At 40.4% G+C, this 21,046-nt stretch overlaps 2 protein-coding genes and 1 long non-coding RNA gene across 4 annotated transcripts in view; 2 read left to right on the plus strand and 1 right to left on the minus strand.

The window, feature by feature from the left end:
* Nucleotides 1-21,046, plus strand: part of LOC125006973 (butyrophilin subfamily 3 member A2-like) — a 92,786-nt gene that overhangs the window by 33,996 nt on the left and 37,744 nt on the right. The gene's annotated exons all lie outside the window — the stretch shown is intronic.
* LOC125006976 lies at nucleotides 669-2,671 on the plus strand. Its single transcript, XR_007112631.1, has 2 exons — nucleotides 669-1,285; nucleotides 1,896-2,671. It is a non-coding gene; the product is annotated as an uncharacterized LOC125006976 (long non-coding RNA).
* Nucleotides 8,312-9,656, minus strand: LOC125006974. The gene is made up of 2 exons (XM_047583526.1): nucleotides 8,527-9,656; nucleotides 8,312-8,330 (listed from the first exon to the last, which is right to left on the minus strand). Exons 1-2 carry the CDS (start codon nucleotides 9,537-9,539, stop codon nucleotides 8,327-8,329), a joined length of 1,017 nt encoding a protein of 338 aa, XP_047439482.1. The 5' UTR covers nucleotides 9,540-9,656; the 3' UTR covers nucleotides 8,312-8,326.

The raw sequence follows: 21,046 nt of genomic DNA on the forward strand, positions 1-21,046 counted from the left end.
AAAGAAGAATTTTCCTTGTGTGTTGTTCAAATAGACACATTTATCTGGAGACCAGTTTCAAAGACCATCACATACGTGTTTGTCTAAATATGTTAAATGTGATGAACTTATTTTCTCCACAATGACTGCAGCTTCCTAACAGCTGCTTCATTCACTGCAGGAGAACTGAAGAAAAACACAATTAAGTTTTGACTTAAAGAGAAGATGGACATAAAATAGAGCTCAGAAAATATCTGAGTAAATAACAGGAAACACTTTATTTTCCCCGGTTTTGTCTCATTAAGAAGTTGATGATTGCACATAAATGTCCTCTTTTACATCTTAGAAAAAACAACAGCAGAGCCAGTTACCCAAGGTTAGTCCTCATTATGACGTTACTGAAGATCTCACCTCTACATGATGTAGATTCACCTCTTGTCTTGTTATGAATTTTACTTTCTTGGCATCTAAATCATTTAGAACATTAATGGTTTCCAGTTTTATTGGAAAAAATTAAATAACATGTCCTCCAGTTAAATCTCTGATCAGCTGCTGTTTGGTTCAAATTAATAATTATAACTCATCTGTCATGTGAACAGTTTCCATTTATATTTACAATTCATTATCAAAAATCTCACTTAGTCAACTCCTCTGTAAACTACTGGACTCCACGGCCATAAAATTCTACCTTTTCTAAAATGTTCTGTTCTTGTTGACACGGTCAGAAATGTGGCTCCTTTCTGATCGTCCTCCAGTAAAACTCCAATAAGAAGCATCATCAGATGAAGATGTCTCTGAGATGTAGTCCAGAGTCCATCCCAGCCTGGGCTCAGGGTGGAGAAAACCTCCAGACAGACTGTCAGACATGTTTTCACATCTCAGGATCACAGCAGGAGGAAAAGCACAAGTCACATGGAAAAGGCTAAAGTAGAGAGGCAGGACAGAGATTCAAAGCTCCTTCATACTGATGAACAACACGTCTCAGAAAGAGGAGGATGCTACAACATCAGCCTCCTCACTCCTGACACCAAAACCTAAAGCAAGCTGTTAGCTGTGAACCCAAGCAGGAGGAAACTGGACATTAGATCCATGCTGACATCACTGAGCCTGCTTTTAATCTGCACTGACTGCTACAGTTTAGATTTCAGGACCATCAACACATGCTGCTGTTCTCTCTGACTGTGTTACATTAACTTCATGTCTTCTGTTTCAGGATCAAACACTGGATGGACTGTTGGTGTTGTCTTTGGTGTTCTTTTTGTTCTTGCTGTTATCGTTATTATTGTTCTCTGGGTTAAACTAAAAAGTAAGTTTAAATAATTCTTATTCTATCAGTAAATCTGATCAGACATCATCATCTTCTTCCTCTGTTTCCATGTCCAGAGTCTTGACAGTAGTTTAGTGAGAAATGAAACCTTGTGTTCATGTTTCCACTAATGATGACTGAACCTGTGTGTGATTGCTGTAATCCTTCCTCCTGTTCATACTGATCCTAACATGGACAGGACACAGTCTCCAGTCCTCATTCTATTATCTGGACTTAATGTGAGGCTTTCAGCAGTCTGACTTCATCCACTGGATATTTGTCAAAGTTTTCTCCTTCATCAAACCAAATGTCCTTTCAGTCTTTCTCTTCCTTTAAGTTCTAAAGTGACAGTAACTTGTGAAGAGAGACACTTGATTTGAGTCTGACTGAGACTGATGAAGCTTCATCTGAACTTTACAATCTGGTTTAGTTCACAATGAGGATTGTGGCTTTGACCACTATCACAGGAGGAAGTATGAACAAGAGGAGTGGATCAGAACAACATCATTTACTTCATTTCTCACACTAAAACACTTTTAGGTGTTTCCATCTTGAAAACCTTTCTCCACCCATCCTCTTAACTTACATATGTTTATTTTCTTTCCTGCAGGCACAGGTAGTGTAGTTTAAGAAAAGGAAACTCATCATCCACTGAAAAAAAAGGAGGGTCGACAGCTGGACCAATAAGTCACCTCATGACTTCTCTGTTTCACTTTAGTCTTTTTTTATTCATGTGAGGACCACTGGAACTATTCTTTGACTCATCTTTTGTTCTCATTCAGGAGATTTATTTATTTATTTATTTTTTAAAGTTCAGGTTCACGTTAACAAAAGAAGTTTGTTTCTCTATTAACACTGAGGTTCTGCTGTTTGTCATTGTGACTCTTGATGCTGTTGATGCTCATTCATGCAGGTGGTATAATGTGACTTTGATTTATTTTATTTTAACATGTCTCTCATGTACAGTTATGAACAGAAACACAACGCTCATGTTGACTATGATATTTGAATATGTATATATATATATATATATATACACAGTGTGTGTATATATATATATATATGCATTTTATTTAGTGGTTCAGCTCAAGATTATTATTTCCTTTTACTAAGATGAATAATCAATTCATGATTCAGTTGTTCCTTCAGCCTTTCAATGATCACAATCCAAAGACAATAACTTGAATTAAAATATAAAATGTAAAAAAAGAAAAAAAAAAGCAGATGATTTTAACAAATCAAGTATTTAATTTAATTGATTCATTGATGAATGACTTCAGTTCTGATTTTGTTAAGTGATGATGCATTTTTTGATTATCATGTAGTTTCATGCTGTGCTTTATTATTTCTATCAGGATGTTAAAATAAAACATGACAATAATCAAAGTGTTTCTTTGTGTGATCAGACCTTGATGAGAGAAACGAGGCCCCCTGGTGGCTGACTGCAGTACAGGACACACACACACACACACACACGCACACACACACACACACACACACACACCACTTCAGGAACAACTAAAAAAAAAAAAAAAGAACAGCACAAGGTGTTGCCTTGGCCTGTATAACAAATAGGAAATATGTGGCCTCAATTAAGTGTAGCTGCTTATTAGTAACCCTTTTCATTTAGGTAAGATTTCCCTGCAGAATTTTATACTACTGTAGATTTCAGGTAGTACCCACTGAACACAAATGCCTACATATGTGACAAATGGCTGTAACATACCGGCCCTTAATTGTAAATGGCAAAAGACATTACAATTCCCTTCAAATCAAATTATTACAGAGCTATAACACCAGTAATACACACAAATTGTACCAAACAATACTCAATATTTGTACACATAACCTGGTTTCTCTCAGAAGTCATCATAAATGTCACTAACAACTTGCTGCTTCCTGTAATAGGCCTAGCTTAGTAATGGGTCTTTCGAAATGTTTGTCATCGTCTGGAGACGTACAGAGCGTACCAGACCCTTTTGGTCGAGAAAAGTTTCCACAACTCTGCCAAGAAGACAAGATCCACGTGAAGCAGCAGAATCCATGGAACTGCAAGAACAAAATTTCTCCTTTTCCAATTCCATTTTTGGGGTTCTTGAAGCAGAGGAAGGTACTCCTGTACCCACTGTTTCCAAAATAAATCTGTGATGTATTGGACTTGCCGCCATCTCCTCTTCACATACGCATCATCCTTACTAAATAGACCAGGTGACAAGACTGGTTTCCCTTTCATCAGGAGAATGTGATTAGCAGTGAGTGGTTCAAAATTAGTGGGATCATCTGAGAGCTTAGTGAGGGGACGACCACTCAATATAGCCTCAACCTCGCACAAAACAGTGTGGAGCCCATCATCATCCAGAGTTTGCAGACGTAACACAGAGGTGAGAACTTTCCTTACCATACGAATGACACGTTCCCAGACACCACCATGGTGTGATGCTGCAGGGGGGTTAAAGTTCCACTGGATGCCATCTTGCAATAACACTCTCTGTATCTGGTTGTGATTTAGAGAAGCAAGTGCTTCTCTCAGCTCTTTCTCAGCTCCCACAATGTTTGTACCATTATCTGAGTGCATAGAAGATACTTGTCCTCTTCAGTTGATGAACCTTCTTAACGCATTAATACATGTGTCAGTATCCAAGGATAAAGCCACTTCCAAATGAACAGCTCTGCTTGCCAAACATGTAAAGATGACATCATACCATTTACACACACCTCGACCTCTCTTCACTTCTAAAGGCCCAAAGTAATATATTCCCACATTTGTGAAGGGAGGGAAATTGGGAAGGAGCCTTTCCTTCTCTTTGTATCGTCTGCAGAAGCTGCACTGTGATATGATTTTTCTCACAGCTGAAATGGTGCTTGTTATCCAGAACTTCTTTCTCAACCTTGACAGCGTGTGATTTCTTCCACTATGGCCCACTTGTTGGTGCATGTGTCTTAATATGAGTGTGGAGATGTGTTGATTTTTCGACAAGATGAGTGGATGCTTTACCTCTTCTGGTAAAGCTGCCTTACTCAATCGGCCTCCAATTCTCACAAGTCCATCCTCCAGACATGGGTCCATTTTGTAAATAGAACTATCTTGTGGAACACATTTTCCAGCTGACAGGGCAGTAATCTCCTCTCTGAACCTTTTCTGCTGACTGTAACAAATGATGGAAACTTCAGCATCCAAAAGATTCTCAGCTGACAAAGTTCGACTCATTGCTTGTTTGGCCCTCTCCACCTCCAGTGACACATGTGCTTCAGCTACATCCTTTCTATTGAACTCAAGGGCATGCAATTCCTTTATCTTTCGCTTTAACTGCAGAAGAATCCTCTTCCATTTGAGAAACCAGGCAACTGCCACCTTAAGTTTCCTCCAGTCGGAAAAGTATAATAGGAGCTGTTCTGTTGCATTAGGGGAGTCCTGAGTAATTATTGTGTTTACTGTGGCATCCCTTTTGACCTCTACATCATCGGCCGCAATTATGGCCTTTGTGATGTCTGAAGGCCAATCCTTTTCTGGGTCAAAGAGAAACCTTGGGCCTTCAATCCAGCTACCTTCAACAGATCTCCAACCTTCATCCCTCTAGAGGCGCAGTCAGCAGGGTTGTACTTAGTATTGATGTACCTCCACTGAAAGACATGAGTTGCATCTCTGATGGTTGACACCTGATTCACCACAAATGTGTGGAAACGTCTGTCCTCATTTCTTATGTACTTGAGTACTGAAGTACTATCTGTCCAGAAAGTTGAACGATCCAGTGTCAGCACCAATTCTGCTTTTAACATCTGATCCACTCCAACAGTGAGGACAGCAGCTGTAAGCTCCAGACGAGGAATGGTTATCTGTTTCAGTGGGGTGACTCTTGCCTTTCCCAGCAGGAAGGAGACATGGACCTGGCTCTCACTGATTTCAACTCTGAGGTAGGTGACAGTGCCAAATCCATCTTCACTGGCATCAGAAAAGTTGTGCAGCTCTGCTTTAATGGGCTGTCCAAAGTGTTTGGGCTTAATGCATCTCTTCACTTTGAATGAAGCCAACCCTTTCAGATCCTCCAGCCATCCTGTCCACTGATGACCAATGTCTGCAGGTATGTTGTCATCCCACCCACAACGTCTGCGACAGAGCTCTTTCAACATAACCTTTGCTGGCAGTGTCACTGGTGGAAGAAACCCCAAGGGATCATAAACTGAACAGATTGAACAGACTGAACAGAACAGAACTGCTCTGTGCTTGCTCTTTCACCATCATTTTGAATTTGAATGTGTCCGACTCCACACACCACTGCAGTCCGAAGGCTCTCTCAACTGGAAGCTTGTCTCTATCCAAATCCAGTTCTTTCCAGTCTTTAGCTCTATGCTCCTCTTCAATGGTTTGCAGCACTGTCCGGCAGTTACCAATCCATTTTGTCAAAGTAAAGCCTCCCATTACGCAGAGGTCCCTGAGAGCTTTAACCATCACAACGGCCTCCTCCTCTGAGGGCAAACTCTTCAAACAGTCATCAAAATAAAAATTTTGCCTGACCGTTTTCACCTCTGATGGAAAGTGTGCACAGTTGTCTTCTGCTATCCTCCTGAGTGCATAACTGGCACAACTTGGAGATGAGACTGCTCCAAACAAATGAACTGTCATCCGATATTACACAATCTCTTGGCTCAATTTACCAACAGGCCACCATAGGAAGCGAAGAAAGTCCTTGTCCTCTTCAGCCACTTTAACCTGGTAGAACATGTGTCCCAAGAACGCCACTGGCTCCTGTCTGAATCTGGAAAGGACTCCTAGCAGTCAACAGCTGGTTTCTTGGGCCTTAAAGAAGCTGGCTGTTGAGTGAGGCACCTTTAAACTCAGCTCAACAGTCAAACACAACACGCAAAGTACCCTTTCTGGGATGACACACACCATGATGGGGAATATACTAAACTTTTCCATTTTCTCCATCCAGTTGATGTTGAGGCACTTTCTCTGCATAGCCTTTCCTTATAACATCAGTAAAGAAACTGGTGTATTCCTCATAAAACAGTTCATCCTTTCTGAACTTCCCTTTCAATCCTAGCAGCCTTTGCTTGACCATGCTAAGATTATTGGGAAGAGTGAGCTGCTCTTTCCTAAAGGGCATTTTGATATTGTAATGACCATCCTGAAGCTGTGCTGCTTCATCCATAATCTTTAAGAATCTGATTTCTTCCCTTGACATTGCTTTTTCCTCTGTACTTCTATCATTGAAATCGTGATTGTACTGGTTGTTCAACATCACCTCCAGCTTACACACAGAAATCCTATTGACGTCAGCCACTGAGAACCCTGTGTTATGTTTGCTGTTCTCTCCATCTCAAAGGGGACCATTAACTACCCAACCAAGTACAGTTCTTACTGCATACGGGCCATTCCCTTGGCTATTGACAACTTCCCAGGGTTCCAATACCTTTGGGACGTTGGTACCAATCAACATGTCAACATTGGCGTGTATGCAGGGAATCTGAACTTCAGAGACGTAAGACCACTGTGACAGCTCTTCCTGTGAGATAATGTTGTTGGGGGTCACAGGTATTTTTCTTTGAGTGAGAACTTCTGGGAGACTGTGGTGTATTGATTCACCATCTATTTAATTTACCAGCTAGTTATTGTATGGTAACTATGTTCATGATCTATGTTAGGTAGATCTATGTGTAACCAGACAGGTGTTGTATATTGATGTGCTGAAGAAAGAAGTGATCACCGCTGACAAGTCTTATCTTGCATTTAAAAAGGTTTATTTACAAGAAAGAACAATGTCAAACTCTTGCCGAATCTGAGAGAGCCTCTGGCCAATCGTCGAATCCCCTCTCCCATTCAGCTCCCACAGTCACCTTATATAGGATGGTCATCCCCGAGAACCCCATACACAAACAAAGCTTTAGGTTGTATGTCCTGGTTCGTTTTACGAACTGGCATCTGGTAAATGACCTTTTGACCTTTTGACCTTTAACTTTATACACACTTCACAACCCCCAGGCACAGGAAAGGGACAGATAAGAAGAACAAGAAGATAATATACTACATTCCCCCCTTCGAGGCTCCTAGAGTCTCGACCACCAAAAAACACATACACACATTCAAACACAAAAACATATTCATTGTTATAACAGAATGATATGTCCTTCTTACAGTGCCAGTTACAGCACAACCCTTAACGATACAACAAATTCATGGAGTGTGAGAGCGAAAACCTATCAGACAGTCATCTTTCTTAAAATGTCCACCTTTCAATCTAGACAGGAAATTCTCTCACGGCCCCTCTGTCTCAGGCGACCACACAGTAGTACTCCAAGCCTACTAAAAAGAAGGATTTCTAAAATGTATAGGGAAATATCTTAAGCAGAGTATATATATGGATACCTCAGAAAATAAATCAAAACCATATCCAACATCAGGCTGGTCGACCCATCGGACCCTCCATTGGACCTTTCCCTTCCTAGCATTACTTTCCTTAAACACCCCGAAAACAAAAAGAAAACAACTGAGGTTTAATACATCCACTTTCTTAACAAGCACATAACTCAATTACATTCATTACAACATTGACAAAACAAAAGTATGTTGCACTGTGATTCTTTTCCACTTTGCTCCATTCGTTTTCCACTGGCACTGCAAAGCTTCATCACAGCGTCCTAGTTCAGGGTCCTTCAGTCCCCGAACACCCAGCTTCTCACATTGATCCTCCTTCAATGTCCTTCTAAGTGGAGAAAAGACAGCACACCAGTATCTTTGCAAACATTAAAACGAATAGACACAATATATTTAAAAACAAACATCAACACACACACATTTCTCCCTTGACTCTGTGGATGATAAACTGCCCCTGACGCTGTTTAATCCCCAGTTTCTGTAAAATCAGTTTCACAGTTTTATCCACAAACTCCTTCCCGTTATCCGAAGATATTCGATCAGGAAGTCCCCACCTGCCTATGACCTCCCTGCACAGAAACTTTGCAACTGACTGAGCATCCTTTCGCTTAGTTGGACAAGCTTCAGGCCATCGTGAAAATCTATCCACGACGACCAACATGTACCTCTTACCTCCAACTGGTTTTATCATATCGACAAAATCCACCACCAACTCACGCATTGGACCCCTTGGCGTTGGAATATGACCTGGAGGAACCATCACACCCTCCGAACATTATTTTTCAGACAGATAGTGCACCTGCTTATAACATAATCAATTTGCTCAAGCAAATATGGTGCCCAAAATCCATACTCTTTTATAATCTTCCTCCTAACTTCCCCCCTTGCAACATGGGCTAAGCCATGTGCTTCCTGAATCATCAATCCCAACAGGTCTGGAGGTGCTACTATCAGTCCCTCATGATTTCTCCAAAGACCAGTAGAATCCTGTGTTGCCCCTCGATCCACCCACAACTGTTTATCCACCTCAGAGACAGCTTCCTGCATTAAGACCACATCTTTCACTGTAATCTTATCCTCCAAATCTACTTCATGTGTGACCAAGAAAACTTTACCCAACTTCTCAGCTCCTGTCACTGCTTTTGCAGCCTCATCAGCCGCTTTATTACCCTGAGTGACTCTTGACACATCCTTCTTATGTGCTGCACATTTAGCTATTGCTATTTCTTTAGGTTTCATCATAGCATGGAGATGTTCCATTATCTGAGTGTGATGCTGTATTGGGGAACCATCTGTTTTCTTAAACCCTCGATTTTTCCATACCGATCCAAACAAATGACACACATTATGAGCATATGCAGAATCTGTATAGACCGTCACACGCTTGCCTTCCGCTAAAAGACATGCTTCAGTTAACCCCACCAATTCAGCAAGCTGCGCTGATGCAGGCTGCGGTACCACTTCCGCTTTCTCAACAACAAATCCTGTTCCCTGGGCTTTTACCACCGCATAACCAGCACTCAAATTATCTCCCACACGATAACAGGACCCATCTGTCCAATACTCTACATCTGCCTCACGCAGTGGGAGAGCTTTCAAATCTGACCTTAATCTTGAGTATTTCTCTGCTTCTTGAACACAATCATGTGGTTCACCATCTTCTGGAGTTGGCAAATTCTCAGCTGGATTTATCGTAACATTTCTGACTAATGTGACATCCTCCTGTTCTAAAAGCCTATTATAGTCTCTAAGTCTAGGCATGGTCAACGTATACCTGCCATAGTTCAAAAGATTTCTGAGACTATGATGAGTAAGAATTGTCACTGGATATCCCCTCGTGACCGAAGATGCTTTGTCATACATTAAATAGACTCCCACCATTGCTCTATAACACAGTGGTAGTCCAAGTTCAACATCTGAGTAAGCAGTAGAATAATATGAAATAGGTTGAGGACTGGTCCCTGTACCTGTTGGCTGACAAAGAACTGCACATGCATATTTTCCTCCAGCTGAGGTAGATACGTACAACAGAAAAATTCTTAGAATAGTCTGGAAGTGCTAACGCTGGAGCTTCTTGTAACCTCTGTTTAATCGTTTCAAAGGCTAATAAACCATCCTGTGTCCAGAGAAGATTACAATGAAGTTGAGTACTCCCAGTATCTTTAATCATAGCCCTTAAAGGTCCTGTCAACTTGCATAATCTTCAATCCATGCTGAAGAGTAACCAGTGATACCGAGGAATGTCATCATCTCCCTGACTGTTCGGGGCTTTGGAGCCTTTCGAATAGCCTCTAAATGACTGTCAGAAATACTTCTGTGGCCCTGTGATATTGTTTGACCCAAATAAACTACCTTCTCCTGACAATATTGCAACTTCTTCTGTGAGACCTTGTGACCATTTTCTGCCAAAATCTGCAACAACTTAATTGAGTCTTCATGACATGTTTTCTTATCTGGTGAACAAATAATAATGTCATCTACATATTGAACCACTGTACTTTTTAATTTTTGATCTAGTCCTGCCAAATCATCTTTCAATACTTTATTGAAAATATGAGGACTATGTTTAAATCCCTGTGGCAACCTTTTGTACACATAAAACTGTCCCTTGTATGTGAACCCAAACAAACCCTGACTTTCTACGCTCAGTGGAACACTGAAAAATGCACCACATAAATCCAGTACTGTAAAATGTGTAGCATTTGGGGGAATTTGAGCTAACAAAGTATGCGGATCTGGCACTTCTGCTGGAAAATCGGCTACTACTTCGTTCACAAATCTCAAATCATGAACCAAGCGATAGGAATCATCTGGTTTCTGTAAAGGCAACAATGGCGTATTGCTTATAGGATTTTGAGTTATCTTCAGCACATCTGCTCTCAGAAGTCCTTCAAGCTGTGGTTCAATCCCTTGAACTGCCTCTTCTTTCAGTGGATACTGATTCTTCCAAGGAGGTCTGGCTCCAGGTCTAAGCTCCACTTTCACTGGTTGAGCTGATTTAACAAGACCAATATCAGTACTGTATCGAGACCACAAACATTCAGGTACTTGCTGTAACATTTCTCTCCTCAAAACGTCTGCGTCCATTTCAACCCCACATATCGTTTCATGTGTCATTTGGACAACTTCTGGTCGCCCATGTCCTTGAGCAGATATCATAATCTTGAGAAACCGCTGATCCTCACTCTTCCAGATGGCAGAATTCCCCTCTACTGGTGCAAAAACAGCTTTTACTGCTTCCGCCATCATTTCTCCTATATCTTTCTGTTCATATTCTTCAGACACCATCAAAGTCACATGTGGTACACTCTCTTTGATTTTATATTCTTCGCTCACATATTCATTCATATCAATCATCATTGCTGCTCCTTGTGGTCCCAAAATTATACAAGACGAGGTGAGTTCAACTTCTTTTGGTTGATGACTTATCCACTCCTCACAATTTGACTGGGCAGCGTCCTTAAAATACTTGAGCGTACAATGAAGCGGATAGTCTGGAAGTTTTGCATCAGGCATATTTGCTACAATGAACTTCTCCCACAATTTAACAGGTTCCAAAAACTCTGCACTAAGATCTCCAATCCAGCATACTGAAGAGGCCTCCACATCTGTTGTCATCAATAGTTGGTAAGCAGTATCAGATGGCATCTCCACCAAACAGCCGTCGGGTGTACACTTTATAACACACTTCAATCTGCATAAAGCATCTCTTCCTAACAGTGCAATAGGTGTGTGTTCTGAAACCAATATAGGTATTGTAGTCTTTTGATTTTTATAACAGAGCTCAATTGGTTTTGTAAGAGGTACCAGCTGTTTCACTCCCTCAAACCCCGACCAGACATAGGGAGGTGTATAGCATCTTCAGGCCGAATACAGGTGAAAGCCGCTCCGCTATCAACCATCACTTCTAATGGTCTATTATTTACTTTCACCATTATTGTTGGATCTTGTTCCGGCCCTGACACTACCAGCTGACACCCCCCTTTCGAATTTTCCGGGCACCCCTAAAATCCTTGCTCTGGACCCCTATAAGGGTTCGCCGGTCCCCGGATTATCAATTGCTGACCTCTGAATCCTCCTCTTGCATTTCCCCTGAAGTTTCCTCTGAAATTTCCTCCTGGTCTATCACACTCACGAGCAAAGTGTCCAAACTGTCCACAGTTATAACACACTTCTGAGAACTGTTGGAAATTAAAGTTTCCTCTTCCTCTTCCAAAGGTTCCTCGACCTCTTCCTCTCCATATTTGCAGCTGGCCAAAAGTTGGTTGTGTGTTATAAACAACAGGGACCACTGGGGATGGTTGAGGTGATTGAAACTGAACCTGGTTTGGCTGCAATTGTGGTGGCGGCTGATTTTGTTCAGGCTGGCTCTGTAAAACTAAAGCCTGCTTCTTCTCCTTCTTCTTGTTATCCACCAATTGTATTTGATTGAGTTTCCGAAGAGTTTCTTGATCTTGTTCCTTCTGATCATACTCCTTCTTTCTATACAGGTCCACTTGATGTGCTACATGGTCTGTATATACACCCTTCGCCATATTTCCAAGACCGACCACTTCTGCCAATTTGCTCCGCACTGGTAGAGGTAGCCCCTTCTGTATCTTGGCTCGCAAAATTGATTGCTCCATTTGACTCTCCTCTGGATCTTTCCTGTGACATTTCTCCACACTTGATAGGATCTTGACACATAGGCTCTCGGATTTTCTTCCTGTCCCAGTGGCTCAATGAGAATGTTGTCGGGGTGTATATTTGTCGGAAATGTATCTTTCAATGCTCTCCATACTCGACCTCTATTTGCTGCAAACAGCTCTGAATCATTTACAGCAGTTTCCACATAACGGTTTAATCCAGCTCTCTGCAAAATCTCCCCATGGCTGGAACCCCAAGTATATTAGCCAGCAATCTCTTAATGTCTCCTACTGCAGCTTGCGTCCCCACCATGATCTCTTCCAACTTTGAGATCCAAGGGTGTGCTCCATCTTGAAGAGTAGGTAACTTCTCAAGTATATCTGACATGTCAGTACTCTGCCAAGGTTTACATTCCAAATTCTGACCTCTTATGACAACTGGACACATCTTACCAGGCTTCTTCTCTTTCCTTGAACGCAGTTCATATTCCTTGTCCTGTTTTTGGGAACCTGTTTTCCGCAACTCTTTCTTCTGAATCTGCAGTTCTTGTAATTGGTCTTCTAATGCCTTTCTTCCTTTTGGTGTAGTGCATTTGTCCAGACATCTACAGCATCGATCTATATTCTCTTCAACTTCTCTTAAAATCTGTCGTCTTTCTTCTTCTCTATAAGCAGTTTTTATCTTAGCAGACTTCAAAAGAGTAGGACTCTCACTTTCTTCATCACTTTCCTCATTCTCAATCTCATTTTCACTTCCACTTTCACCTTCAACTTCACTTTCATCTCTCAGTTCCATTCTTCTTCCTGTTGTACCTCCTCTTCTTTTCCGCTCTGGCCAGTAGTCGTCTGACTGCTGGATCATATCCTCCCATGGCTTCTTCTTCATCACTCTGATCCTCCACTTCTCCAAAATCCATCCTTTTAATTCTCAATTGTCCTCCGGTCTCCAAACGTGTCGTTTTCTTTTTACTTTTTGTACTTGGATACATCCTAATAGTTGTCTCTGCTTTCCCCACTTTTATAACCTGCTCAGCCTCATTCTTAATGTGGTAATTGCCCTCTTGACTAATTACCGGAAGCTGAGGATAAACTTCCCTGAGCTCCATCTCCTTCTTATACGGCGGAGGTCTCTGTACTGGAACTACATGTGAAAAGGGTGCATCAATCTCTGCCATTAACTTCTCTGTTTTCTTCACATTCTTTTTCATTTCATCTACCGTCTTCTCTTCACAGTCTTTCTTCATCTCCATCCATTTCTGTCCCTCCTTCTCAAACAACTGGAGAATGCCAAGCTCCGTTTGTCTCTTCTGTTTACGTCTTTCACCTTTTCTTCCTTTCTTTTCATCTGCCTTATATGTGGTCACAAGCACCTGTATTGTTTTTATTACTTCTGGATTAAAGGTTCCTATCACTGGCCATGGTTGCTCAATTTTCAGGCCAACGCTTACACCCCTCTTCTGTGACATCTTTGCAATACCTTTAATTAAAGAATTATTCTTCTGAACTACCTCAACAGGAGTAGTTACTTTTAAGTTATCCATTTTTGATATAATAGTAACACCCTCTTTTTATCTGTAATCAAATTCAACCTAATTAAAAATTACCTTAACTCTATTCTATTATCCTATTATTATGTTTATTTTAATTGATACACTATTATTATTACTACCTATATTCCCCCTTTTTATCACAATCAACAAACAAATGAATAAATTTGCCAACTTCAGAGGATGCAAAACAACCCTACAGGTGTAAGAGCAAACAACGCCAGGTCCACACACAATATCAACCATATACAAACAACCGATCAAATTGCAAGGTACAGCTTCCCCAACTCAGCAGAAATTAAACTCTGTTTTCTGAATGGTCAGTCATTGCCAAGCCTCAAACTGCAACATACATGCTATGTGCAAACAAATGAATATACTGTTGTTGTCCCAAATCTGATTACCAATCACACAATATATGTATCATCAATATCAACCATTAACAAATGCATAGAGGTCAAAAAGCAGGTAGATTAGAAAGAGTCTGTGGATAAAATCACACTGGCCTTATTGCTGGGTTCAGATGCGTGTGCTGTCATCTGCAAGCCTCAAGTTTCCTGTGAGGTAGACCAGCTGTTCTCTCCTCTTCCTCCAGACACCCCCCTTGTCCTTTTACTTCCTTCTTGAACTCTCACCCCATAAAAAGAGACAACAGGCAAACACTTTAACATTGTAGAAAACCACTAAGTACAATACACTCTTCAATGTGACTAACACATTCCTGCCAACACTTTCCTTTATTATTTCTTTAAATATAAAGTCCTTTTTCTGGGGCTCATATATTTTAACAGTTTCCAAAGTCCTCCAAGCAGAGGCTCATAGTATTTTAACCCAAAAAAGTCCCCACAAAAGGCTCATACTATATTTATCAAACGTCCTTTACAGGCTCATATGTTTATCAAATGTCCTTAAAAAAGGCTCATAGTATTTTAGCAAGTACTGAATATGTAAGTATATTATTATTTTTATCGCCTTAGTCTCCTATTTCCTAATTTTATTCGTTTTATTCAACATAAAATCTAACATATTACTTCATAAAACCGGTTGCCACACAAACAACAAGGATCCACAGACAACACATACAGAACACACAAATTTAAAGTGATCACACATTTCTCTTCCAAATAACTAAGCCTCTAACTTCTCTCTAACTTCTACCTCCGACTTTAACTTCTAACTAACTTCTTCTTTTAACTAACTACTATTTTCCCTTTCTCTATTAACTATTCCTATTTTCTTCTCTTTTCTTTTTTAGGCGATTCTTTCTAGCGGTCCTAGACCTGCCCTAGTAGCCTCAAGCTATAGAACCCCTTTTTCTCTATTCCTTTTTAACTCTTATATCCTCTTTTCTATTTTCCTCTAAATTTACCTCTTTTTTTGAACAAAAATCGAAATGTTCCTAATTTCCCCTGGGCCCAGGAGTTCTCTCTCTCTCTTTTTTATCCTATTTTTACTTTAAGCCAATTCCTTTGAAGCCAATAAAGCCAATTTTCACACTGCTACCAAAGACCATGTGTCTTACTAGTTACAGCGGTAAAGGGCCCCTCCACTTAACTTTGCACGATGTGAGTTCAGCGCCTCATGCTACTAATTAGGCTTTTCTACTCTTATTTCTTCTATTCCTTTTCTATTCTCTTCTTCACTTTTTCTCTATTTGTAGGCCTACTCTTATTTCCTTTTATTCCTTAATCCTAACTTCTCTTTTTCTTATCTTCTTATTTCCTTTAAATCTATATCGTCCATTCCCCCCTTTTGCGTTGCCAGCAACGCAAAGAAACCTCAAATTTAGAAATTTAGAACGACGAATAACTTCCAACAGCAGCACAACAACCACCCCACAAAGAGTCTTAAACGGTGTGTCCCCACAGCAACACTGCACAGTCCCCACGAGCAAACCAGCGCACTATAATGTGAAAAACTCACCCTGTATATAAGTCGACTGATGCGGGAGTCAGCTCCTCAGGACTGAAAGCAGATGCTGAGAGGCCACAAACACGTCCAAGTTCGTGACGCCAAAATTGTTGTATATTGATGTGCTGAAGAAAGAAGTGATCACCGCTGACAAGTCTTATCTTGCATTTAAAAAGGTTTATTTACAAGAAAGAACAATGTCAAACTCTTGCCGAATCTGAGAGAGCCTCTGGCCAATCGTCGAATCCCCTCTCCCATTCAGCTCCCACAGTCACCTTATATAGGATGGTCATCCCCGAGAACCCCCATACACAAACAAAGCTTTAGGTTGTATGTCCTGGTTCGTTTTACGAACTGGCATCTGGTAAATGACCTTTTGACCTTTTGACCTTTAACTTTATACACACTTCACAACCCCCAGGCACAGGAAAGGGACAGATAAGAAGAACAAGAAGATAATATACTACACAGGTCAAGATGCTGCGCACATGCGCATTGTTCAGTGAAGCGTTATGGCGAAGTAAACAAGCCTAAAACAGCACGTCGGCCTCTCTCTCGTTAATATACAACATTGACGACGAGGATAAAAACCTGTTCTCTTTACGGGGAAGGAAAGACACGCGGGGTCGGTACTAGTGAGTACAATGGCCCTGTTTTGAAGAATTGATGAGTTTAAGTAGGAAAACGAGCCATGGTCAGCTTATATTGAACGGCTTGAACAGTTTTTTGAAGCTAACGACATTGCTGAGGAGAAGCAAGTTGCCACGCTATTGAGTGTAATGGGCGCAACTACATACGGACTTTTGAGAAATTTAGTACAGCCTCTCAAGCCCAATGACAAGACGTTTGATGAGATAGTGACTGTTTTAAAGCAACATTTTGAGCCGAAGCCGTTGTTGGTGGCAGAGAGATTTCGCTTCAACAGGTGCAATCAAAAAGCTATCCAACCGGTCGCACAGTACGTAGCGCAGCTGTAGCAGTTTGCCGCCAACTGTGAGTTCGGCGCGAACCTGGACGCATCACTACGAGATCGGTTCGTCAGTGGAATAAGAAACGAAGCCTGCTAGCGGAGGTTACTCTCCGAAAATGACCTCACGTTTGCCAAAGCGTTTGAGATCGCCCTCAACATGGAGGCGGCCGACAGGGATGCACGTCAGTTGAGAGGGATGGAGAGCGACACAGGTGGAGCTGCAAGCGTCCACGAGGTGAAGCTGCAAAGAGCCAGGAACTGTCACAGGTGCAATGGAAAAAATCACAATGCAAATGAGTGCCATTTTATAGAGACTAAATGCCATAACTGTGGAAAGGTGTGACACCGATAGTCCCGGTGGCAAAGAACGATCAGTCACTTCGCCTGTGTGGTGATTATAAGGTGTCAGTTAATCAGGTACTTAAAAACAGACACCTACCCCTTACCTCGCTTAGAAGAGCTTTTAGCTACCTTAGTGGAGGTGAGATTTTCTCTAAGATTGATTTAGCAGCAGCTGGTTTTGAATATGTAGGTTTGTGTGTTCACTTAAACATAATAAAAGCAGTTTTATTTGTATGATGATTTCCATCTGTAACACCTGTTTTTATATACTCTATTACTACATTTAGTTAAAATTTCACTACAAATACTAATATTGAGATTTAGAAGAGCACACTAAGCAAGAACAGAATAGAAGTAGCTATATTTCCAGTTTACATATGAAACACTGTGGAATTGTTGGACACTGAGCAGTTAGGTGAGAATGTTTCAACTCAACCTGCACCAGGACTCATGGAGATGTGAGGAAGTCTTGTACAGTTTCAGGAGACAGAAAAGGTTCAGGATAAGGACTTAGCTTTACACATTACTCTAAGAATGACTGAGATCATTTACATTAGGAGATCAGCTTCTTGTTCATGAGGGGAAGTTAAAATGTTTAAATGACAAACAGCATCACCTCTTCACCCAGACTCTGTCAAATGTCTTCTAATTTGTGGAAGTTTGTCTGTGGACCTTCATGGTCTTAATTTCCCCAATGAGCAACACCTGAGGAGGTGTGGACGAGGACATGGATGAAGAGGACAGAGAGGACAACCCACTGTTGTGCAAGGTCGTGTTTTCTTTAATTAATAAATAAACAGTTTATTTTTGTTTCTCTGACTTATCTCTCTTGTTATTTTTTATTCTCTCTTCAGACTTTGAAATCTGTCTCATGGTCACTTCCTTCACACAAACTTTGTTCCTATCCCAAGCTCAAACATCTCAACTAATATAAGCCTGAACCCTAGAACCATACAACTAGTTACAAGCTTTGACCCTCAAAACACTGTGGGCCAGCTACAATGTTCCCACAACATTAGTTTGCTATGAAAGATTGACCCTGACAACTTCATAAAAACAAGACCACACACACACACTGGCTGTATGAAGTGAGAGCAAAAGATTTTATGCTTTTTACATCGAGTTGATCAAAAGTCAGTTCATTGAGTTTGACATGTGGCTCAGTCTGTGAAATAAACAGTTAGATCCATGACACTGAGACTGTTATAGAAACCCAGAAATACCCAGAGGAAAAGGAGGAGAGATGACAATCAAATAAATATAATAAATAATATATCTATAAATTGGAACAAACAGGTTTAAACTTGATCCTAAAATTTGATTCATGAATATTGTCAGAAACCAGACGGTTTAAACCTCATCCAGCATGACGTGGATGTGAATATTAACCTATTAAATAAATAGATGCGGTCTCCACATGAAAATAATTTCTAACTCTGAATCTGAAACACACAATTCAGATGAAAACACAAGTCAACGTTGACACGATAATGATGGAGATTTCTCTCCCTCGGATGGTCACATGATGAACTGCAGAGAGAAACTATGATAATTTGCTCCCTCATGTGGTCACTATTAGTAACTACAAGTGTCCCTAGAAGTGTGGCCTCCGGTGGTCACAGAGAGGAACTGCAGCTACACAACATGATATCACTATTGTGAATAAGTAGTGGACAGAATGGGATGGAAATAACAGAGGGAGGCACATCACACATGGATATACTGTAAAAAATGTAAAATAATAAATGCAGCATGGAAATTTTAAAAAGGAGAAAACTAGTATATTCAGTCAATGGGAGAAACGGTAAAAAAAAGTGACTACAAGAAGATGTAAAAACACTAAAAAAAAATGAGAGAAAAAGACTAATACGATCAAGAATGGGATGTCACTTAAGTTCATATGCATGTAAAGGCAGATGAGTGAATACTTTTGGCAATATAGTGTCTAACATGAGAATGTGCAGTGATACTGAAGCCGAGTGTCTGAGACTTTATTCACTGTCGACCTGTTTGTCTTGTGTGCGGAGTCAAAGTGGCTCTAAAAATTTTGGCTCTTTAGTTTTCATTGAAGTAAATTATTATTATTATTTTGTTGTTGTTGTTGGCCTGTGAAAAAGGGTTATAGATGGAGAGATAGAGAGAGGTGGAAGAATTTTATATTTTATATTTAAATAACAAGTTTTACTTTTTTTATTTTAAATGTGATATCTAGTGTGTTTGTAATATTAAGCTTGTTCCAAATTCAGATGAATTGAAATTGAAATTGATGAATTTTGTTCAGTATTTCAATAAGTATCATGTCTGGACTGCAACTTTGTCCCAGTTTTTACGCTTGGCTGTGTATTTGAGTTTGACATCCCAGTCTAGTAAAACTACTCCATCACACGATTAACAGAAAAACAAAGATTCAGACTTTAGGAACCTCACAGCAGCTTCAAACCGGCATCCTGCCCTCGAGGTGACTGTGCCACCGCGTAGCCACACTGTGACAGACACTCAACACTGGATTCAACTCCATTCAGTTGCTCCTCTTGTTTTGGAAATGAAATCTCCTCTTCAATGGATTTTATTGTCCAACAAACAAAGAGACTTTGTCTGAGGAAAATGTCTTTGCGTGTTTTGTTTACCAGAGAGGACAGAGGAACAGTCACCATGCAAACAAGCTGCAGACGAGTTAATTCTCTCCATGTTACAGAACATACAGCTTTTATATTTTTCTACACTGTAGGATGTTTCCTCCCATCGTGCTTCTCCAAGTACAATTGTCCTCAGGTGACACTACAGTCATGGTTGAATCCAGATGGAATTAATTTAACCAGACAGTTTGGGAAAATAACGTCTGCATAACAGAAAACACAACTCCCAGGTTGACTGCATAACAAGTACACCTTCTACAGTTCCTTTGCACTTCTTGTGCACTAAAGAAATCCAAGTTCTACTTATTCTTCTTCTACACGAGGATACATAAAACTCCATTACAATGTCCAACAACAACTGCTCTAGATGTGTTTGAAAATTATTCAGCAGCAAAAGTGGTGCATTAAATCAGCATCATCATCCAGCAGCAGCTATTTCCCTCGCAGACTGCACACATCTCTGCAGATGCTCAGTTAATGAATTGATTGTCCAAATCTAAAACAATGCTGATTCCTGAATGCATCAAACACAACTAACATTCATCACATCAAACAGTCAAGAAGACACAAACTTTTACAGCTTTGAATCATCTCTGTCCTGGTGTCTGGACCAGTCTACCCTCTGAACACAGAGACCAGACGCATCCTGACAGAGAATCAAGAGTGAAGCTGGACCCTCTGACAGTGATGTCAGACAGGAGAATGCTTCACAAGGTGAAATTCATCCTGGACAATGATCTAACCCACTTCATGACGTGCTGGTCAGACACAGGAGTTCTTTCAGCACCAGACTGATCACACCACTATGCACCACGATACAGGAAATCATTCCTGCCTGTGGCCATTAACCTGTACAACTCCTCACTCTGAGGGTGTAGAACCCAGAACCCATACTTACTTATAAACATATGTAAACTGATAATGTGCAGTAACTCATGTTCACTTCATCTCATTTACATATTCCCTGTATAATAGGGGACTCTGGTCTTTACTATGTAAACCCATAACCCATGTATTATTATTATTATTATTATTATTATTATTATTATTATTATTATTATTATTATTATTGTAACCTTCATTTAACCAGGTTTGTCCCATTGAGATCCAAGATCTCTTTTGCAAGAGAGACCTGGCCAAGAATGGCAGCACAAAAAGTTTCAACACATAATTACATTGATCCAATACATGTATATACAAATAACATGAATTTAACATTCATTTATTGTAACCAATTTTTCCCGCTGTGCAGTAACCTATATTCAATGTCACTGTATACTTGTACATATTGTTTTACATATTTTTATGTTGTTTACATTCTCTTCTTATTCTTTTTGTGTTGGCTCTTTGTTCTTAA

This window comes from Mugil cephalus, chromosome 4 (genome assembly GCF_022458985.1).
Source record: "Mugil cephalus isolate CIBA_MC_2020 chromosome 4, CIBA_Mcephalus_1.1, whole genome shotgun sequence".
Classification (NCBI taxonomy): Eukaryota; Metazoa; Chordata; class Actinopteri; order Mugiliformes; family Mugilidae; genus Mugil; species Mugil cephalus.